At 41.9% G+C, this 22,918-nt stretch overlaps 1 protein-coding gene across 3 annotated transcripts in view; it reads left to right on the plus strand.

The window, feature by feature from the left end:
• The window catches only part of tln2a (talin 2a), a 128,672-nt gene that overhangs the window by 76,261 nt on the left and 29,493 nt on the right, over positions 1-22,918 (plus strand). For all 3 annotated transcript variants that reach the window (XM_061667866.1, XM_061667856.1, XM_061667875.1), the window contains 20 exons: positions 545-621; positions 1,335-1,515; positions 4,388-4,501; positions 5,413-5,521; positions 5,626-5,834; positions 8,261-8,359; positions 12,619-12,786; positions 12,866-13,000; positions 13,968-14,127; positions 14,242-14,408; positions 15,822-15,950; positions 16,171-16,284; positions 16,925-17,038; positions 17,886-18,020; positions 18,230-18,358; positions 18,445-18,547; positions 18,818-19,026; positions 20,013-20,132; positions 20,230-20,427; positions 22,161-22,300. In XM_061667866.1, the coding sequence (XP_061523850.1) occupies positions 545-621; positions 1,335-1,515; positions 4,388-4,501; positions 5,413-5,521; positions 5,626-5,834; positions 8,261-8,359; positions 12,619-12,786; positions 12,866-13,000; positions 13,968-14,127; positions 14,242-14,408; positions 15,822-15,950; positions 16,171-16,284; positions 16,925-17,038; positions 17,886-18,020; positions 18,230-18,358; positions 18,445-18,547; positions 18,818-19,026; positions 20,013-20,132; positions 20,230-20,427; positions 22,161-22,300 (2,810 nt within the window). The remainder of the gene's footprint in view (positions 1-544; positions 622-1,334; positions 1,516-4,387; positions 4,502-5,412; positions 5,522-5,625; positions 5,835-8,260; positions 8,360-12,618; positions 12,787-12,865; positions 13,001-13,967; positions 14,128-14,241; positions 14,409-15,821; positions 15,951-16,170; positions 16,285-16,924; positions 17,039-17,885; positions 18,021-18,229; positions 18,359-18,444; positions 18,548-18,817; positions 19,027-20,012; positions 20,133-20,229; positions 20,428-22,160; positions 22,301-22,918) is intronic.

Raw genomic sequence — 22,918 nt, forward strand, 5'->3', positions numbered from 1 at the left:
CATGTTTCCATGTTTTTCTCCGGGTACGCTGGCTTCCTCCCGCATCCACAAAAAAATGCATGTTAGGTTAATTGAAGTTTCTAAATTGTCCATAGGTGTGAATGTCTGTCTACAATATGTCCTGAATTGGCTAGCGACAAGTCCATTGTACCCCGCCTCTTGCTTAAAGTCAGCTGGTAAAAACCCACCAAAAACCCTAATAAGTCTTAAGTGCTATACAAAATAGATGGACGGATGGATTGTGCAGGTGTACATAATAGTAAATGATGTAAGTCTACATGTTTTTAATTTGTCCTTGCTTCCCCTCATAACATCAGTTTGTAATTGTGTCTGTCAATTTAAATCAAATCTAATAATACACAAATATCTAGTTTGTTAGATTAGCCTAGTGGGGAACATTTTCAATAATTGATAGTTTTTTGGATTAGTGTAATCATCCTCATGTTCTACCAAATAAAAACTTTATGCTGTATTTAATTTAAAAAAAAAAAAAAAAAAAAGCATCACTGTAAGCATATTTTCCTCTTTTATTCCTCTTGTACAGAAACAAAGCAAGGATCGTTTTGGATTGGAGGGTGACGAGGAAGCAACCATGCTTGAAGAATCTGTATCGCCTAAAAAGTAAGTGCATAAGAAACACTACAATAATTTATTTATTTTTAGTAGTAGTAATTACTTTTTTTAAATTATTATCCATCCATCTATCCATTTTCTGAACCGCTATCCTCACTAGGGTTGCGGATATGCTGGAGCCTATCCCAGCTGACTGTGGGCGAGAGGTGCTTTAAAAGTGCTTAATGGTTGTAGAGTCCTCAGGTGATCTTTAATAATAACGCATCCAGTATATTCAAGTTAATATACTTTAATGCATACGATTGAGCTGCAGTAAAAAAAAAAAAAAAAAAAAAAAAAAAAAAAAAACACCAAAAAAACTCCTTGCAGTGTGCTTTGCTTTCCTGTAGTTTATCAGCTGTGCCATGATGGTGTTGTTATAATAACAATGTTATTACATACTCGTTTTACAAAGACAACATACCACATGGGTCTTTTTTTCAATTTCCTCCTCCATGCCAAATTGGAGCACAGTTCACGCATCTGTCTTCCAGGACTTGATTTCACCACACTAGTGCTTCCTCCTCTGGACTTTATCCCGCGAGATAATCTCTGGGGGAAATTTCGCAGCACTGGAAAAGCAAAGGCTTGATCCGAACATTTCATGATTAGACACAAGGGCTCATTTTCCCTTACAAGCTTCAGCTTCCTGTCGAGGCCATCTCATCTTTCTTGTTTTTAGGTACATCTATAACTATAATGCTTCTTGGATGCGTCTGCAGGTCCACCATCCTCCAACAGCAATTTAATCGGGTAGGCCGGGCAGAACACGGCTCGGTGGCGCTGCCCGGAGTGATCCGGTCCGGCTCCATCGGCACAGAGTCGCTTAGCGTGGGCTCCATGCCGTCTCCTCAGCAGCAGATCACAATGGGTCAGATGCACCGTGGACACATGCCACCGCTGGTAAGAGCACGCAGATTTACAGAATGTTTCAAGGGGCAATTTAACATTCGGGGCAATTGGGACAGTGCCCCACCAGACCTGATAGGTGCTGTATGTCGTGTTAAATAAAGATAAGGGGATTCAATGGTAAAATCAATGTACTGCATTTCTACAAATGGTGCTCAGGGGTGTTTATTCAACTGCAGATGGGCTCAAGGGAAGCATCTATTCGGGGCTCATTTTGGAATACAGTGGGCTCCAGACCAGCCCCGATTGCAAATAAGAAACATCTGTGCATAATTGATGCTCACTGTAATTGGCATGAATTTTTTTTCCCCGAAAAAAAAGCAGGAGATTGCGTTAAAAAAAAAAAAACGCAAATAAGTGGGGGATTGGTTTAAAAAAAGATAAAAAGTGGGGGTTTCTCAGTATAACCGGGGATAGGTTCACCCAAAAAGTCTGCAATAGGTGAAGCCGCGAATGCCAAACTGCAAATATGTGGGGGTCCACTGTACTATTAATTTAAAACAAATTTTCTGGTATATTACAAGTAATCGTAATAGGGAACTAGCACTGCCGTGAATAACGAAAAACTGCGAGTATGTACCGTAATTTCTCGTGTTTAATGCGCATCCAAAGTAGACCCCAAAATTCTGGAAAACCCTTCTACCCATGTATAATGCACTTTTAGAATGCATGATTTTGCTTCTACCCATATGATCAAAACATGAAGTATTATCTGTATTTTGTTAGTTTTTTTCAAATAATTATTCTGAAGTTAAGCACTTTATTAGAACACATAAAACTTTATTTTTCTTTACTAGCTCTTATTTTGAAATTCATAGCCCTACTTTTAGTTAGTAAATGAGAAAACACACAGTTGTGCTCATATGTTTGATTACCCAGGCAGAATTTATAAGATGGGTACAATTCTTTAACGAAAACATGAGAAGGGCCAGGGGAAACACAATTTTATTTTAATGGGATTCAAATTAAACTGTCAACCATTTCAGAAAAGCATTATCATTGAACAAAACATAACCATAAAGAAATTAATGATGGTTGTTGTTTAGTCGTTTAAAAAAAAAAAAAAAAAATTTAAAATTAGAATTTTCACTAATTCTGCCTGAGTATGTAAACTTATGAGCAGAATTGTACATATATGCAGTCATCTGTACCCATGTCTTATTGTAGCCTACACCCAATGAAGGTGTAGGCTACACCTTTTTCATAACCTCTAGGTGGCGGTGGCATATTGCAATGAAAGTGTACAGGTTTTTCATAACATCTAGATGGCGGCATACATTTATAAAATGGGAAAGTCTTTTTCATTTTCACCTATACAAGGGGTGTCAAACTTTTTTTTTTCTTGTTCTTTTTTTTTTTTTTTTTTAATTTTTATTAATATAGTTATTTATTTTGTCTCGGGCCACATTTTCCTCAGAGGGCCATTAGAACAGTGAAACCATATAAATGTTTAATCATCACCAAAACATATTATTACCATTACACAACAAATTGAGGGTTAACTCGTTTTTAAATCAGAAGACAAGGATAATAGTTTGTGCAAGTATTGTTTACGTTACTGTAGAAGAAGGGTTTGGTAACAGAAAAATGAAATATCTCAACATTGTTTATTATTATGACAATTTGCAATTCGGGTACAGATTTTAGCAAAAATCACGGAATTTGACGAGCATGATTTGCTTTCGCGGGCCACACAAAATGATGTGGTGGGCTGCATCTGGCCCCCGGGCCTTGAGTTTAACACCTATGCCCTATACCCATGTATAATGCGCACTATTGACTTTTGACAATTATTCGCGAGCAATTACGGTAATTAGTCCCCGCCCCAAAGTTTATAATTGCCTATAAATACCACAAGATGCTGCAACTGTACTGCTTTTCTTTTGGACAGGACTTTTGTGCTGTGTTGTGGCATGTTAGGGTCTTTCAATAAGAGCACAGGAGGATAGAATTCCAGATAAAGTCTGTGAATATATGGATTAGTGAGTACAGAATTGCAAATGGTTGGGGGAACACTATATCTGTAATTAAACTGGAGTTTAAAACGAAACAAAAATGACAGAGAAATGCAGGAAAACTGAGGCAGACTGGGCAGAATTAATAAGTTAGAACATATAAACAAGGACACACAACAATGTGGCGTGTCAGTCTACTGGAATGCTAATGTTTGCAAAAAAAACGCTGTAGATCTTCAACATCTGGTCTCCACTTTATCCAACTCTTTTTATATGCCTCGGATGGTGTTGCTGTTTTGGTTATCGATGTAGTTCTATTATTATAATGTCTACGTGTGTCTATAAGCCGAAGTAATTACAGTTACTACCATTTTTTTTATGATTAAAAAAAGAGGCATCTTTTTTAGTGGAGTGTTTATTTGTCAGAAGCAATCCGGCCGTACATAAATAAATAAATTGCTTTTTTGGCATGTGCGTAAATTGTGCGTGTGACTGTGTTCCTGCGAACCCAGTCTGTCATTTCTCTGCTGTGTGGGGCAACTGAGCCCTCTGCCCCGGGTTTGCTTAATTAACAACCTTGTAAGCATGTCAAGCGTATGCCCATTCAGTTGTTAGAGAAATGATTGGGTTTTGTGATTTCTGCCTAGCAACCATGGACCATGCAAACTTGACGTGTTGTGCTTACCAACCTGCCCCAAATAATTCATTTGTCAAGTTTTACAGTCAATTATATATACTTTTTATTGTCGCTTCAGTTTGGTACATTACACTTAGAAAAGCAATTTTAAAATATTTTCCTGCTATGCGGCCTTCCTTTGTCCGTGGTTCCACCATCATCGACGAGCAAGCTAACTGGTGGCTTCACCGTAGACAAGAAGTTTTTTTTTTTCATTGTGTTTTTTCTTTTGCAGAGTTCAGCCCAGCAAGCTCTAATGGGAACCATTGACACCAGCATGCAGGCAGTGCAGAAGGCCCAGATTGACCTGGGGGAGGTCGATGATCTACCTCCACTTGGACAAGATATGGTATGTACATATGCAAAGACTATGACCACGGCCATAGCAACGTGACATGTACACTATATGGACTAATGTACTGGGAGACTTACAGGTAAGGGAAGTTACAGCTGTATTCTGAATTATAAATATAGTTAAGTATTGTTGTAAACCACAACATATGTATGATTTACAAACTGTATTTGCATGGGTTGTGGCGGCTGCCTAGCTGGGTTGCTCGAAATGCTTTGAAATTTCTCCCAAAATAAACTGAAGCCATTTATTTCTCATCACCTCTGGGTTTGGCAGGTGATGCAAAGCTTTGCACATGACACACCCGTATTGTCGCTTAGACAGTTTTCCTGAGATGAGTGGGCGTGTATTACCCACAAAGTGGGCAGGTATTTATATAGTTAGTAACTTTCCATGTCACAAATGCACAGAAATCTGATGGGGTCATTTTGCAAGCCTCATACCGTTTATCATCTTTTGCATTCAATTGACAAACCGCATAGATGTCAAACTTAAACCAGGTCACAGACTCATTTTGACCTATGCTATGCATAAGGAAATGCATAAGGAAAAACCTTTTTCTTTTTTTGATGAAGGGGACCTTTTAATTTAAACAGCTGAAATGGAACATTTACAAAATCAGACAAAAATCCAAACCATTGAGAAGATGAATTAAATTTTTTAATTTGCATGAACAAAAGTTAAAATTGGTCCCCAAAATAAGGAAGCAAGGTAGGCAAATGACTAGCATAGAACCCAGATGGGGAAATAATAAACGCAAAACATTGAAATAAATCAGTTTGAATTTATTGAGGAACAAACAAAACAATTATAGGAAAAAAACAAGTATTTTAAAATAGTTAGTTTTCAATCCCCCTGAATACCTCATGAATAGACTAGACTTTTCATGGTACTTTTGACGTGTCCAGGCCTCCAAGGTGTGGGTCCAGAACAAGATGGATGAATCCAAACACGAGATTCACTCACAGGTTGACGCCATCACTGCAGGAACCGCTTCAGTCGTCAACCTCACTGCTGGTCAGTAGCCGCCATGTTATTTTATTATTTTTTTTTTGTCTCTGCATCATGTCCTTCTTAACAATGTTATCATTAAAATATTTTATACATTTTCTCCCCTACAGGCGACCCGACCGACACAGACTACACGGCAGTGGGCTGCGCCATCACCACCATCTCTTCCAATCTGACCGAGATGTCAAAGGGGGTTAAGCTGTTGGCTGCTCTCATGGAGGATGAGGTTGGTGGCGGTAACGACCTGATGAAGGCCGCCAGGACACTGGCGGGAGCTGTGTCCGACCTGCTCAAAGCCGTGGAGCCAGCCTCCGGAGAGGTAAGCGGTCACCTTCGTTAATTTACCAGTTTATTTTCTGTATGTGAAACCAGACATCACATTTTAGGCCAACTGTGTATCCATCTGTTTGCAGCATTATTTTAAAATGGGCAGGATGATTATCACAAAACTTGGTGAATGGGTTTCCCGCGGGCCAAGAATAAAAAGCTGTTAAATTCTGGAACCTGTTAGACAATCATGACAGAAAAATGTTACTGTTTATTTACATTGGGTTTCGTGCAGGCAAGTATTAGGCAAAAATCCTTGGAGGACTTACATGAAACTCTTAGGGAACTACCATAACCCCCATCAAAAAGTCCTACTTGTGAATGTCATTCACAGTCTCCCCCCCACAATTTTGTGGAAGTACTGTATTTTCACTACCATAAGGCGCAGTCTCAGTTACGGGGTCTATTTCCGTATTTAACACATACATAAGGCGCACCGTGTTATTGGGTGCAGGCATAGTAAAACATACGTTAGCTTAAAACATACGGTAGCATGCATGCACGCTAAAACAATGTTTTTAAAAAGGCAGCTGGAGCAAAACTGAGTTCGGTTGTACTTTATTGAAGTATTTAACAATGTACTCACGTTATTTTTTGATCAATCCTCAACCACAAATCCATCAAAGTCCTCATCTTCTGTATCCGAAGTGAACAGCTGGGAAAGTTCTCCATCAAACACGTCGGGTTCCCTCTCGTCATTGTCGGAGTTAGTCTCGTTGCCGTGCGTCTCCTCAGAAATTATGCCGGCTTTTACGAAAGCTCGAACAACAGTGCAAGCAGACACGTTAGCCCAAGCATCCACAATCCATTTACAAATTTTGGCGTAACTCGCCTGGCGCTGCCTCCTAGTCTTAGTAAAGATGTGTTCGCCATCTGTCATCCATCGCTCCCACGCCGCTCGCAACTTCACTTTGAACGCCCTGTTTACACCGATGTCCAGCGGTTGGAGTTCCTTCGTCAAGCCTCCTGGAATGATGGCAAGCTCCGACATATTGCACTCGGTCGAATGGTGAAAGTAGAGACACTTTCCCGGCTGTTCATTGCTCATTAATCCATTGCTCGAGTTGTTCTTCCAACTCGGGCCACCTCGCCTTGTTTCCGCGGAAACTCAGCTTTGCCTTCTTGACTTGGCGAAGCTCGTTTTCCTGCTTCCTCCACTTGCGAACCATGGATTCGTTGATCTTGAATTCTCTCGAGGCTGATCGATTCCCATGTTCCTCCGCGCAACTGATAGCTTGCAGTTTAAACTGCGTTTCGCTTGTGTCTCTTCGTAGTTGCCATTTTTGGGGGTCCTTAGCCAAACCGATGTTGTTTTGCATAATGCACACCCCGGCACTATGTGCCTACTGGGGGCGTGCCTTTAGCGTCCTCTTTCACAAGCACCCTTCCCCCTTTAACGTCCGCATGCTGTCCTCAGTCACGTCTGCCTTTCCTCTATATAAGCAGCGTGTCTGCAGGAAATGCTCCCAGTCAGTCAAGCGGAGCGCTCATCAAAGTCACACAACATTTACACATTTTGGAACTCGGTGCACACAAGGCGTGCCGCATTATAAGGCGCCCCATCCATTTTGGAGTAAATTTAAGACTTTTAAGTGCGCCTTATGGTCGTGAAAATATGGTACATATGCCTAGTTTATAGTTGTTCTCAGCACAGTTTTAGTTTTCTATCTCTAAAATTAAATAATAAAATTTTAATAGCATTTAAGTTGGTTTAAAAAAAAAAAATTTTTTTAATTATTATTAAAAACCAGTCCCAATCTCAAAGTATTTTAAAGTACAACAATAGTAATATTACATATGCATTTATTTTATACCTGCTTTACATTTTTAGAGGTTAAAACCTAAATTACCAGCCTATTTGAATGGATTTTAAAATAAGACCAAGGTAGCAAGAGAGTTTTTCCTTTTTTTGATGACACGGGGCTTTCAGTGTAATTACTTTTATTTGTTGTCTCCAGATAAACTACACACCTAAAGGCTTGGAATGAAATGTGCAATCTCTGAGTAATACAACTATGCCTTGCCACTTTATTAAATGTGTATGTATGTTTTGCTGAATGCATAAAGAGCTGTGACTGATGAGGAGCTGACTTGAAGGCATTTTCAGCCTAATAATGGAAGACTGCAAGTGGCTTGTTGCCTCGCATGCTAATGAATAATGGAATTGACTTTATGGACTTTTGCTGCAGGACTGTAACATTGGTTACAAACATTTAAGAGTTGCTTGTTTCTCCTGCAGTGGAAGAAACATTTGTCAGCTAATAATCATGCATATACAGAAATAATACATAGCCCTTTATGTCCTCGTGTAGTCTGGACGGTATGTTTTGAAATGCGGCATTGAGGCGATGTATAGTGCATTACACAGATTAAGGAGGAGCTCTTTTTCACGATGTGTATGTGCGTATGTATGTTCAGCCCAGGCAGACGGTGCTGACAGCAGCAGGCAGTATCGGCCAAGCCAGTGGAGACCTCCTGCGCCAGATTGGAGAAAACGAATCAGACGAAAGGTTTCAGGTAACCATGGACCTTATTCATTTATTTTATTCCACACCTACAGCTATTACGGCAATTTTTAAAACCATTTTGGAAAATCTGCAACACTTCAGTGCTCATGAAAAAGCATTCTGAGGAAATCAAGGTGGCGCAATAAATCAAATCACAAAAAAAGGGAAAACATGTTGACTCAGTGAAGTACAGTAGTGAGTCCTAAACATCACACTGTATACATTTAGTTGAATAATAAACATACACGCACACAAAATATTTTTCTCACTCATGTCAGAAAGGCCCAACAGATTTATTTATTTTCATTATTATTAATTGTATTTATTTTTCTCTTTTGTTTGTGTTTTTATGTTGTCTTTCTTTGTTTATTAATGTTTTATGTCGCTCCCACTTTTTGATTACATGTATTATAGCAAGGGTCCTCCTGTGGGTGGGGTTTGACTACGGAGGGAAAAAGGGGGAAGCACTGTTTTAATGCAATGTTGTCACTTGTGAAATGACTTCTAATAAAGCAAGTTATTAAAAAAGGGCCTTACATTTCCAGACGCTGTTTTGAAGAGTTCTAGTGTTGCGAGGAAAAAGGTCGAAATGCGTAGGAAAAAAAAAAAATATATATATTTTTTAAAACATTGTTGTGGACATTGGAAGACCAACCAAGAAAACATACATTCAAAGCTTACTTTTGCAATTTCAGCAGAGAAAGTACAAAGAGACCTAGCAGGAACACAGTCAGATACTTGCAAAGTTTTTAGTAAAATTCTTGTGTGGACAATGGATACCCCTCGTTGAGCCGTCACCTTATCGTGGCGGAGGGGTTTGTGTGTCCCAAATGACCCCAGGAGCTAAGTTGTCTGGGGACATATGCCCCTGGCAGGATCACGTATGGCAAACAGGTACTAGGGGATGGACCAGACAAAGCACAGCTCAGAAGACCCCTATGATTTATAAAAATATTGGAAGACATTTTCCCTTGCCTGGACACAGGTCACCGAGTCCCCCCCCTCTGGAGGTGGGGCTCGAAGGCGAGCATCTGGTAGCTGGGCCTGTACCCATGGTGCCTGGCCGGACACATCCCAAAAGGGATACGTGGGTACCCCCTTCCCATGGGCTCACCCCCTGTGGGAGGGGCCATAGGGGTCGGGTGCAGCGTGAGCTGGGCGGTGGCCAAAGGCAGAGACCTTGGCGATCCGATCCCCGGCTACAGAAGCTGGCTCTAGGGATGTGGAACATCACTTCTCTGGCAGGGAAGGAGGCCGAGCTGGTGTGTGAGGTCGGGAAGTCCCGACTAGATATACTCAGGCTCGCCTCCACACATGGCTTGGGCTCTGGTACCAGTCCTCTTGAGAGGGGTTGGACTCTCTTCCACTCTATAGTTTCCCACGGTGAGAAGTGCCAAGCAGGTGTGGGTACACTTATTGACCCCCAGCTTGGCGCCTGTACATTGGGGTTCATCCTGGTGGACGAGAGGGTAACCTCCCTCCGCCTTGGGGTGGGGTGGACGGCTCCAGACTGTTCAGACAGCAGTTCAGAGTACCCACCCTTTTCTGAGTCCTTGGAGGGGGTGCTGGAGAGCACTCCCACTGGGGACTCCATCATTCTGCTGGGGGACTTCAATGCTCATGTGGGCAATGACAGTGAGATTTGGAAGGGCGTGATAGGGAGGAATGTCCCCCCCCCCCCGATAAGAACCCGGGAGGTGTTCTGTGATTGGACGTCTGTGCTCATCGCGGATTGTCCATAACAAACACCATGTTCAAGTATAATGGTGTCCATAAGTGCACTTGGCAACAGGACAACCTTGGCTGCAGTTCAATGATCAACCTGATTGTCGTGTCACACCTGGTGGTGTATTGGCTCTGATCGTGGCGAAGATACCGATCCGAGCTGGCAGGCCCAAACGTATTGTAAGGGTCTGAAAGAATTTCAACTCCCACCTCCGACAGAACTTCACCGATATCCCTGGGGAGACCATGTTCCGCGCCTCCATTGCTGAGGCAGCAGACTGGCGCTGTGGCCGCAAGGTGGTCAGTGCCTGTCGTGGCGGCATCCCCCGAACCCGTTGGTGGACATTAGCCGTGAGGGATGCCGGTAAGCCTATTGGGTCTGAGGTAGCTGATGGGAAACCGGCTGGACAAGCAGAATGCAGCTTTGGTGGTCGCTGAGGCAAAACCCTGGGGGTGAGAGGAGTTCGGTGAGGCCATGGGGAATGACTTCCGGACGGCTTCGAGGAAATTCTGGTCCACCATCCGGTGTATCAGGAGGAGGAAGCAGGGCACCATCAACACTGTGTAGAGTGGGGATGGTGTGAGTCGGTGGGGAGAATACTTCGAAGACCTCCTCAATCCCACCGACACGTCTTCCCATGAGGAAGCAGAGTCTGGGATCTCTGAGGCAGGCTTTCTATCTCTGATGTCATTGAGGTGGTTGAAAAGCTCCTCTGTGGCAAGGAGGTGGGTGAGATTCGCCCAGAGTTCCTAAAAGCTCTGGATGTTTTAGGACTGTCGTGGTTGACACGCCTCTGCAACATCACGTGGACATCGGGGACAGGGCCTCTGGATTTGCAGACTGGGGTGGTTTAAGAAGGGGGACCGGAGGGTGTGTTCCAACTACAGGGGGATCACACTCCTCAGTCTCCCTGGTAAGGTCTGTTCAGGGGTGCTGGAGAGGAGGGTCCATCGTGAAGTCGAATCTCAGATTCAGGAAGAGGAGTGTGGTTTTCGTCCTGGCCGTGGAACAGTGGACCAGCTCTACACCCTCGACAGGGTGCATGGGAAGTCGCCCAACCAGTCTACATGTGATTTGTGGACTTGGAGTAGGCGTTTGACCGTGTCCCTCGGGGAGTCCCGTGGGGGTACTTCGAGAGTATGCGGTACTGAACCCCCTGTGATACGGGCTGTTGGGTCCCTGTACAACCAGTGTCAGAGTTTGCTCCGCATTACCAGCACTAAGTCATATTCGTTTCCAGTGAGGGTTGAACTCTGCCAAGGCTGCCCTTTTTCACCAATTCTGTTAATAGCTTTTATGGACATCTACGCGCATCCGAGGCATAGAGAGCGTTCGGTTAGGTGGCCTCAGTATTGCATCTCTGGTTTTTGCAGATGATGTGGTTCTGTTGGTTTCATCAAGGCGTGATCTCCAACTCTCACTGGAGCGGTTCACAGCAGAGTGTGAAGCGGTTGGGATGAAAATCTGCATCTCCAAATCTGAGACCATGGTCCTCACTCGGAAAAGGGTGGTGTTCCCTCTCTAGGTCGGGGATTAGATCCTGCTACAAATGGAGGAGTTCAAGTATGTTGGGGTCTTGCTCACAAGTGAGGGAAGAATGGTGAAGCTCTCAATTCAGCGGTCAATCTACGCTCCTACCCTCACCTATGGTCATGAGCTGTGGGTCGTGACCGAAAGAACAAAATCCCGGATACAAGCGGCCGAAATGAGTTTCCTCTGCAGGGTGTCTGAGCTTTCCCTTAGAGAGAGAGTGAGAAACTTGGTCAGCCTGGAGGGTCTCAGAGTAGAGCTGCTACGCCTCCATTGAGAGGAGCCAGATGAGGTGGCTTGGGCATCTGATTTGGATGCCTCCTGGACGCCTCCCTTGTGTGGTGTTCTGGGCATGACCCAGGATACGCTGGAGAGACTGTGTCTCCCGGCTGGCCTGGGAAAACCTCGGGACACCCCCAGAAGAGCTGGATGAAGTGGCTGGGGTGAGGGAAGTCAGGGCTTCCCTGCTAAAGCTACTGCCCCACCAACCCGACCTTGGATAAGAGGAGGTAAATGGATGGATGGACAACAGAGAGAGAGAGGTTTAAAATAAAATACAAATTTTGTGGACATTGAATCAATGGAAACTAAGAAAACATAACATTGAAACAGCAAACTCAGGGTAACGGAGAGAGAACAGGGAGACCTCACAGGAACTCAGTCAGCCAGAGACACGCTAACAAAAATATATGCATTCTGGACAGGTTTCATACTACTTGTATTTAGCATAAAAAAGCTTACTGGATCCCTGTTTCTCCAGACCCACCTGCGATGGTGAAAATCCGCAACATAGAGGCAATATTAAAAAATGTTTTTTTTAATATACTGTAGTTTTTTTTTTTTTTAAAGCTCATTTTTAATGTACTCCTTAGCACCAGTTCTCACTCTATTTTATAACATCACTTTGAGAAAGGAAAAGAAGACTTGCAATTATCTAAATAAGAGGCAAAGCGTGCTTTCTTCTATGTTTTGAATGAAAGTGATTGGTCCAACTGGGTTTGCCTCCTGTTCAGGATGTCCTGATGAACTTGGCCAAGGCGGTGGCCAACGCTGCCGCCATGTTGGTCCTGAAAGCCAAGAACGTGGCCCAGGTTGCAGAGGACACGATCCTTCAGAACCGGGTCATTGCCGCCGCCACACAGTGTGCCCTGTCTACCTCACAGCTGGTGGCATGTGCCAAGGTACTACATTAACCTTAAGAAACATGACTCCCTGTTTATCTCGCTCATTATCATGACATCTCCATCCATGTGTTTGTAGGTCGTGAGTCCCACTATTAGCTCCCCCGTTTGCCAGGAACAGCTCATCGAAGCTGGGAAGCTGGTAGACCGCTCGGTGGAGAGCTGCGTCCAGGCCTGCCTCTCAGCCACAGAGGACGGAGAGCTGCTCAAACAGGTCAGTTGTATTTCGATCTCATCCAGATTGCACATTTAATGGCAATGTAAATCTCACTTAAAAAAAATCTAAAGTACAGTAATCCCTCATTTATCATGGGGATTAGGTTCCGGGCAAGCGCCGCAATCGGTGGAATCCGCGAGCTAGCGGCCACTATTTTTTTTATTATTTATACATATTTCAAAACTGGATGAACTTCCCCAGACTCTTAATAATCTTCCCCGCACTCCTGTTAACCTCTACCATACTTTTATTAACACTTTAGTATCTTCTTTAACATCGTTCGAACTCTTAAATACACAGTACACTACGTACATTTTATTCCTTGTAACGTGTTTTAGTATATATATATTCTTTTTAAGTTTAAATTATGTGCGATATGAAAATGAGAAACAAACCGCCATGAAAATGAAAAACAAACCACAATGCTCTGAATCCACAATAGGTGAACTGTGATAGAATGAAGGAACACAATAACATGTATCCAGTAAATGTTCATAATGCAATTTGCAAAATGCACTAGCTTTCCAAATCTGTTTTGTTAAACCACGTTTAAGTTGGATCTGATCCAGGTTGCACATTTGGAAGCAATGTAAAGTCCAAAGTAAAATGTTTGGAAGCAATATGTCTTGATCATAATCAAAAGGAATTTTCTGTTTCAAAGCTGTAATTTCCTTAAATACCTGTATATCATTAAAAATATCAACTTTAGCATGTTGCCGTGTTTATATAACTGTCCAATCTCTTCAGATTTGATTGTGATGAGTTAGGTTTATTTGGGATCTTAAATTTTTTTCCCTTTGGATGGAGCTTTGAAGCCTACCTATTGAGATGTTTATTGTAGAGGGTTGCCATTTACTCATTGGTTTGTTGCAGGTCACTTTGTAGTATTTTTAAAACATTGATTGGTGAATCAGTTTGGTTGATCAGCATGGGTCTCATGAGAAGCTCTTGTCGTGTTTTGAAGGTGAGCGCGGCAGCCAGCGTGGTGAGTCAGGCTCTGGAGGATCTGCTGCAACACGTCCGTCAGTACACCTCCAGAGGAGAGCCCATCGGCCGCTACGACCAGGCAACTGACACTATCATGACCGTCACTGAGAGCATCTTCACCTCCATGGGAGATGCAGGTGTGTCCGAAATCCAGAAGAAACATCTTCATGGTGCTCAAATGTTGCTACAAAATGACTGTAGGAAAATTACATTCCTATTTTAATGTATGTGTCATGCTGTTCTCTTTACAGGAGAGATGGTCCGTCAGGCCCGGGTGCTGGCCCAGGCCACCTCGGACCTGGTGAACGCCATGAGGTCGGACGCTGAAGCGGAGGTGGACGTGGACAACTCAAAGAAGTTGTTGGCGGCGGCTAAATTGTTGGCTGACGCCACTGCCAGGATGGTGGAAGCGGCCAAGGTATTTACTATATCCTTTCTCAGCCTTGAGCTACTCATATGACTAAAACTACTACTAATATGAAGAGCTTCCACTTCCATCATGACAATGAAAAGACAGCTATTTACTTCAAATGAAGCCCTAAATTACTACCACTCGCATCTTTACGCACATCTGCAGAGACCTTAACTGGGCTCTGTTGCCATGGTGACTGATGAACTGATAAGATTTAAGACTTTTGGACACCGCTCATTGTTTCATCTTCTCCCCCATTTCTGCATGTCATGTTGCCGTAACAAACAGTACCCGTGACTATAACAACTTGTTCGCGTTGCCTCGCTTGTGCATGCCTTGTCCTCATTAGTTCCTCTGGAATTAGCAGGTTTTGAGAATTATGCAAATGATCTGTTCTGTTTGATCAGCGTCAATGGGCAGACGGCAGCAATAAACTCGACTGGCCTGAAAAGAAATTAATTCACAGCCAAAATAGTTTGCTCAAATATACTTTATAAATAAATGCACTCGGATAGCTGGCCATTATATCTGGAAGTGAATGACTGTCGACGAGAAATTGGAAGTGTGTGAAGGATTTTGTTTTTGTCCATTCTTTTAGAGTAGGGGTGGGCAAAATATGGCCCGTGGGCCACATAGTCCTGTAATAGTTCTTGCGTAATGTATCGGGGTGTTTTCCCCATAAAATTGATAAATCACGATGTATTTAATATTTTTTTTTCAGCTCTTTAAATAATTTGTGCATTATGTTTTGTAAAAAAAAAAAAAAAAAAAAGAAAAACATTTTTTAAAAAATTTGCAAAAATAAGCATATTTAGATTTATTGGATTAAATAACTGGTTAATTAATTGCAATTCATTTTACTATAAATAATACATAAACATTTTAACTTCAGACAAAATCAAATGCAAATTTGAATATGGCTTTTGAGCCCAAAAGTTTGCCCACCCCTGGTCTAGAGGAAAAACATTTTGAACAACACTGATGTTGGACCTGAGAGAGAGCCTGGCTCACAATCTGTAATCTAGTTAATCTCAAAGGGGTTTGATGGGCTTCTTCCACACTAAACCCATCCAAATATGTATTTATAGACTTTGGTTAGTCATGCTAAAGGGTCTTGCCTAAATTGTTACCACCAAATCAGATGTATAGAGTTGTCCAAAATTTCTTGGTAAGATCAACAATTAAGATTTTGGTGTGACTCAACACTTTTGTTCATACAAGGATTAGAGAGGTCAATAAACCCAATGATCTGGACTCAGACAATCTGACCACTGCCACACAACAGACAGATAAAAGAGCTTTTTTTTTTTTTTTTTTTTTTTTTTTTTTTGGTGCAGGAATTCCACTTACTAAAATGTCTTCTGGCTTTTGGGTAGATACTGTCTGCTGAGATATGTGTGCGTGTTTGTGTGTCCTCAGGGTGCAGCGGCCTTTCCCGAGAACGAGGATCAGCAGCAGCGACTGAGGGAGGCTGCGGAGGGGCTGCGAGTGGCCACCAACGCTGCCGCTCAGAACGCCATCAAGAAGAAGTTGATCAACAGACTGGAGGTCTGTGAGAATTAGATTGGTGGAGATCACTGATTCAAACCCTTTAATCAACTTGGGAATTTTTATTTTGTTATTTTTTAAATGCTCTGGCATCATTTTTTTTGTCACTTTTACAATCTCTAAGTTGATGTCAGCTCAGGGGCCTTGAAGAGAAAACAGTGTGTGAGATGGACAAGGTGACTGTGTAATCTGATTTGGTGTGTGTGTTTTCTGCTTTTAGAATGCTGCCAAGCAAGGTGCAGCTGCAGCCACGCAAACCATCGCCGCCGCTCAGAATGCTGCCGCATCCAACAAGAACACAGCGGCTCACCAGCAGCTGGTTCAGAGCTGCAAGGTGGGCATGATTGTGTTATTAAATTAAGTATATACGAGGGGTAGGGCATTCAAACAAATTTGGCCGGGCGTGAGAAATTCAGTTCAGTATACAACAAACAATACATAATCTGAGAAAGGTATGTATTTTCCATGTTAAAATTTGTATTCCAAGAATAATTTATAGCCTTGATTTCATTAAATGCTGCATTTAAACAATACTATCCAGTAGAGTTCAGAATTATTAAATTATGTTTTTTAAAGACTTGTTGCAGCAGCATGTGGCTCGTTAGCCATAGTTATTTTTGAAGACTGTTCCATGTAACTGTAAACAATTAGATGTTATGATCACAAACTGGTTCAGTGTTTACAATAAGTCCATACGTTTGCGCTATATAAGTTCTCCTCTTGCAAGATCATATAGCTTTTTCTCTCCTTGATTAGTATGAGCATTAAATCTTGGCTAACTTTCTTTTTTAATTACTTTTGCAGCCTATTTTGTTTGCACGCTAGATGGTATCTGATGATACCAAGCACTGAAATCCATTATGCTGCGCTATTACGTTGATATGTAGCAAACACAAAACATAACCTTGATATGATTGTTAGATTAGTCAAGTTTACATTCCATAATTAACCATTGATTGCTGGGTTTTGTTTAGGCAGTGGCTGACCACATCCCTCAGCTAGTCCAGGGGGTGCGCAGCAGTCAGGCCAAACCAGACGACATCAGTGCACAACTCGCCCTCATTATTGCCAGCCAGAACTTCCTACAGGTGCAACACACACACTTACACACATGCTCTTATGAGAAAATAATTGTCCCGACTACTTTAAGAATGAGGCTGAACAAAGTATAAATAGTTTGTTCCTTGATAGGACATTTTTAAAATTGACATACAACCCATTGTTTTCAGTATAGCTCAAGAGGCACTCCTGTGGTGCAGTTATGAGGTCATTGATTTAACTACTGTATTACTACAAATGGTCGCCGGCGGAGTTTATTTACTCAACTGCATGATGCTTTTACACAGTGTTACTACTATATTACAATATATGTCAAGTTAAGTGGAGTTTAAAAGGACAATCATACATAAATGGCAAGAATCAAGGCAGTCAAAGCTGAATTTTTGAGTCCTGTAGTTCGCCGGTACAAACAGTAAACAGACCACAATTAGTGGAGCGGCCACTAATTGTTGTTAAAGACTGTCTCCACATAATGCAAGATCACCTGTAATGCTATTTAGACGTCATGCACTACGTTTCTCCACATTTTAATTAACCCGAGAGCCTGTTTAGGTGCTTATGTACAGGTGGTGCTATTTTGGTTAACAACTGTATTCAGATAGGCTCAGAAACTATTTATGTCCGTGTGTGAACGATACCATCTAAAAAAATGGGCAAGTACAGCTATTACCCACTTGTTTCCTCAGTGGAAAATGAGGCACCTATTTGAGAGAGCTGTTTATGTCTTACAGTAAGTGGATGACAAACCCGACAACCCAGCATCTGTTAGGGACGGCCACTATTTGAGGAAATGCAGTTTATCATAACCATTTTTGCAGTTTTGCTTTACACAGCAGATTTAAAAATATGTCTGTTGATGTTCCCTCCTCTACGCAGCCCGGTAGTAAGATGGTGACCTCCGCAAAGTCATCGGTTCCCATGGTGACGGATCAGGCTGCAGCCATGCAATTGGGTCAGTGTGCCAAGAACCTGGCCACCTGCCTGGCTGAGCTGAGGACAGCCGCACAGAAGGTAGCAGACAATCATCTTTGTATTTGTATTAAGGAAGATAGGAAGATAAATTTACGAAAAACACATCACACTACTGATAACTACTTACATAAGTACTGCAGTTTTTCAGCTAGGCAGTCCCACTAGATACACTGTACAATATAATCCACCATTATACAATATACTTTTATTTATTTATTTTAATTTACCGGTATTTGTGATATTTCTAGGCACATGAAGCTTGTGGCCCCATGGAGATTGACTCTGCACTCACTGCCATCCAGAAGCTAAAAAGTGAGCTTCAGGATGCCAGGCTAGCTGCGGCCAACACGAAGCTGAAGCCTCTGCCGGGAGAATCTGTAAGAAAAAGTCACATTACTCGTGACAATAGGAAAATGTAATTGAAGTTTTAGATTAGAGAAGATTATCTTGAATGTTTTTTCAGTTGGAGAAGTGCGCTCAGGAGCTGGGCAGCACCTCCAAGTCAGTCGGGTCCTTCATGGCTCAGCTACTCACCTGTGCCGCACAAGGCAATGAACATTACACAGGTTGGTACTGTGAAAGAACTACACTATGTCTTTCAATTAGAGCTGGGTGATATGGCCTTAAAATGAGATTTTTTGTTTTCCTCCTGTGGCTTATAGAAAAAGCAAATGCCATTATTACGTTTTTAAAAATGAAGTTTTGCTTTTTGTTTTTCTTTCCTTTCTGAGATTAGCTTTAATATCCCGATTCCATTAAAGTTTGACAAATAAAATCAGTTAACACAGATCATGTAGCTTCACTGACGAATGTTCATGATAACTTGTGTGTGGTAGGCATAGCGGCCAGGGAGACTGCGCAGGCCTTGAAGACGCTGGCCCAGGCGGCGCGCGGAGTCGCGGCTTCCACCACCGATCCCAAAGCCGCTGTGGCCATGCTGGACTCGGCCCGCGACGTCATGGAGGGCTCGGCGCTTCTCGTCCACGAGGCCAAGGAGGCGCTAATGTCCCCCGGAGATGCTGAGAGCCAGCAGAGGTTGGCCCAGGTGAAATCTGACAGCATTTAACATAAATCTAGACTTTTATGCAAACATTTTGCACTACTTTATAGGGTTGCTAAATAATATTATTATTTTTTTCTTTGTAAGATTTGAAATAGTGTCTGGATACAATTTTGAAAGGGAAATCATCTCTTGTGCGGCTGATCTTATACCCTCACTGGTCAAACATTAGGTACCCCTGCACTTCCTGAACTGTATAAAATACTGAAACCAAAATATTAGAAACATCCCTCAGTTTAACAGCACAGTTCAACTTTACACCTTCCAAAATAAACAGTGTTGTTAAATCAGTACCTCTCTCACAAAATTGAGCATTATCATCTTTGTGAAAATTCTGCAGCGCTCCAAATTATTTTATGCTCAAATTAAGACCTTAATTACTTCACATAATCCTTGAATCTACCATTAACAATAAGCAATGTTGCTATAGTTCATTTTCTTTTTTTTGTACAAATTCATAATGTAGTGGTTGGCATTTTAGCATAAGAGAGATTGCAATTAACGGTCTTTTAGGGTATACAAAATCAATTTCATAAATATGAAATATTGTGATGTCATTTTACGACCATATCGCTCATTCCTCGTGATCATAATTAGTGAGAGAGAGGTCTGAAATTGGGTGAAAGTTTCCTGAAAAAAGAAATAAAATTGTGAGACTTCCTTACAACTGCAAATGTCTGATTAGAGAGTCTTTCTGGTAAATATTTACAGCCGGGAGAGGGAAGTGAGAAGCTGAACATCTGTCATACTAAGCAAGGGAAGGTGCTGTAATTAAGCAGGTGGCATATTTTCTAAGCAAAACATCCTAAATGATTTATGCCTTAACATCTCATTTTCCCAACTTAATAATGATTGTAGGCCACGATAAACACAAAGGTGAGGCTGCTTGTTAATGCAGCAGACATTTGTATTATAAATCATCCTGCTCATGATCGTTTTAAATCTTCCTCTGGTCTTCGTCGAACCTGCAGGTGGCTAAGGCCGTGTCTCATTCATTGAACAACTGCGTCAACTGTCTGCCTGGTCAAAAGGACGTGGACATGGCTCTCAAAAGCATCGGCGAGGCCAGCAAGAAGCTCCTCATTGAAAGCGTGAGTAGAACAAGAAGTTGTTCTTCATAACTGCACAGAGAGTTAATAGATGCTGGAAAAGAAACAGCAGTGTTGTAAATTTTACTGTGCTTTTTAGATCCCACCAGCCTCCAAGACCTTTCAAGAGGCGCAGAGCGAGCTCAACCAGACAGCAGCCGACCTAAACCAGTCTGCGGGCGAGGTGGTTCACGCCTCCAGGGGCTCCAGCAGCCAGCTGGCAGTGGCATCTGGCAAGTTCAGCGAAGACTTTGACGAGTTCCTGGACGCTGGTATCGAGATGGCAGGCCACACTCAGGTCCGTCTTGCAGCTTGTAAATTTTACATAATAAACAAAATAATTGAAATATGAGGTGACGCTGTCGTTTCAAATTGTTCATTGTTAGAGGAGGCAGTGAACCTTATAGATGGAAATGGTTATATTGATCGCAATTGTTTCTGAACGGGCCTACTACAGCAGCATATTGTGTTGTCATGACTTCAAATGCCGATTTAGTACTCACTATTTTTTCACAGGTGACTGCCAGGTTTGGGTGAAAATCCGGTTTTCAAAAGCAAGGCACAGAGTTGACAATAGGAAGCCTGTAAAAGTATAAAGCCTGCCTTTAATTTCCTTGTTTTTCCAGCATAGCTTTTTGATTTTCCAGACTTTTTTTGCACATTTTAGGTTGACATCAATACAGATTTTATAAAAAAAAAAAAAAAAAAAAAAGGCTGTGAGTCATGTTGTGGAATAGCAGCATATTTCACGCATTAACGTTCCTATTACTAATAGGCTTTACACGATCAGGATTTTTGGGGCCAATCCCCGATCAGCAAGTTTAAAAAAACGATAACCGATCACCGATCCGATCACAAGATGGAGCAATGTGTCCATTTACATGACTTGTTCATTTATTGTATACACTTGTGTTCTGTATACTGTGTCCATCCATTCTTCTGTACCGCTTATCCTCACTGGGGTCGTGGGTGTGCTGGAGCCCATCCCAGCTCAAAATTATTCTCTAGCATTTTAGACAAAAGTTAAAACATCAATGACCTCTAGGGGGCATTCAAGGATTGGCCACTGACATCAGTTTAGGTCAGATCAACATTACAGAAATAATGGGTGCTAACTTACTGTAATTAAATTACTTTATTGCAATTCAGTTACTTGAATAAATACTGTTAATGAAATGCTTACTCTAACTTTCTCACTGTCCCAGCTATATGGACGGGTGTTGTCCAGAGTTTGCGTCCGTTTGGCTTTTCCTTTTTATTTTAATGTATTTATTTATTTTCCCCACGGTGCGTTGCTTCAACGCGGCATGCTCCTCCTCATGCACATTCTCCAGTTGCCCGATCAAATTTGTTTGAAGCATTTAGATGACGTTCCCCACAACGTACTTCAGTTGTGCACTGACTGCAAATAACTTGCGTGTTGTTTATCTGAGACACCGCAACATAGTCCCACACCGATGATGTGTTTTTTAACCGACAAGATAGAAAAAAACTTTATTGGCCGTCAGATAGTTACAGTACTGCGCCACAAGACGTGACAAGGCTAAAAATAAATTAGCTTTTGGATTCATACGCAATGGCGACGCGGAGTTAAATGTCTTGTGCGGAGCCGATCGATGACATCATTGATCGGATCGGCATAAAATGCTAATTATCGGCCGATACCGATCACACCGATCAGATCGGCGGCGTAAAGTCTAATTACTGATGCTTCAAACTGCACAGAAGAGGGCACAGCTTATTGTTGCCAGTGTAGCACCTCCCCCATTTTTCCATTTTCTATGTCAAAATCAATCCTGGTTTTACAAAAATAAGCCCACCGTGACCACCTGTAGCACATTTCATAACAAGCCGTAACAATATGTTGCATCTGCATAAAGTATAAAACCTACCATCCTTCTGGTATGGTATGAGCAACTTCAGTCTGTTCTAATCATGCTTCTATCAACATGAATGTTTTTCATGTTTTGTTCTAGTTTTTAAATTTCAAGATGTGTTGTATGTTTTGTGTCATGTGGCTCGTCATTTCAGAAGCGGGACGACCAGGTACAGGTGATTAGTAACCTAAAGAACATCTCCATGGCCTCCAGCAAGCTGCTACTGGCTGCCAAGAGCCTATCAGTGGATCCTGCCGCAGCCAACACCAAGAACCTGCTAGCAGCCGCTGCAAGGTACCACCGCAGTGTGTTATTTGCAATGATATTACTGGTTCTGATAGTTATGTTAAAGTGTCGTTAACCCCGAGCAGTGATTCTCAAAGTGTAGTACGCATACCACTAGTGGGAGCCTGCGTACCACTAGCGCTCCCTCTCGTGTTACACGAAAAAAAGCACTGAATTGTTTGTTTAAACTGTGCATAATGTTACAGTGCATTACAGTTTCATCCAGTATAGTACATTAAACACATTCACTGCCATTGACGGCTTTAGAAGTCAAATATCCATGTTAACTGGGAAGGCTGGCAGTGAATAATATGTTGTTCAGTGGTATTTAACTTTTAAGTGCAATGCATTTGATCTTTTAGAGCTTTCTGTTTTCAAGTATTTGCTTAGGTACAATTTCTTTTAAACTTTTGTGTACATTTTAATTTAGTCCTTATTTGAGTATTGAGTATTTTCCTATACTGAACACAATGTTTGAACTGTCCATAATATTACAGTGGTTAACAATAATATTAAATACCGTATACTTTTTAGTAAAAACATCTGCCTCATTTTAGATGAACACTTAAGCCTACTATATTTTAATGTTGATTATTATGGTGGTACTTGGAGAGCTACGTATTTTTT

Source organism: Phycodurus eques, chromosome 2 (assembly GCF_024500275.1).
Source record: "Phycodurus eques isolate BA_2022a chromosome 2, UOR_Pequ_1.1, whole genome shotgun sequence".
Lineage (NCBI taxonomy): Eukaryota > Metazoa > Chordata > Actinopteri > Syngnathiformes > Syngnathidae > Phycodurus > Phycodurus eques.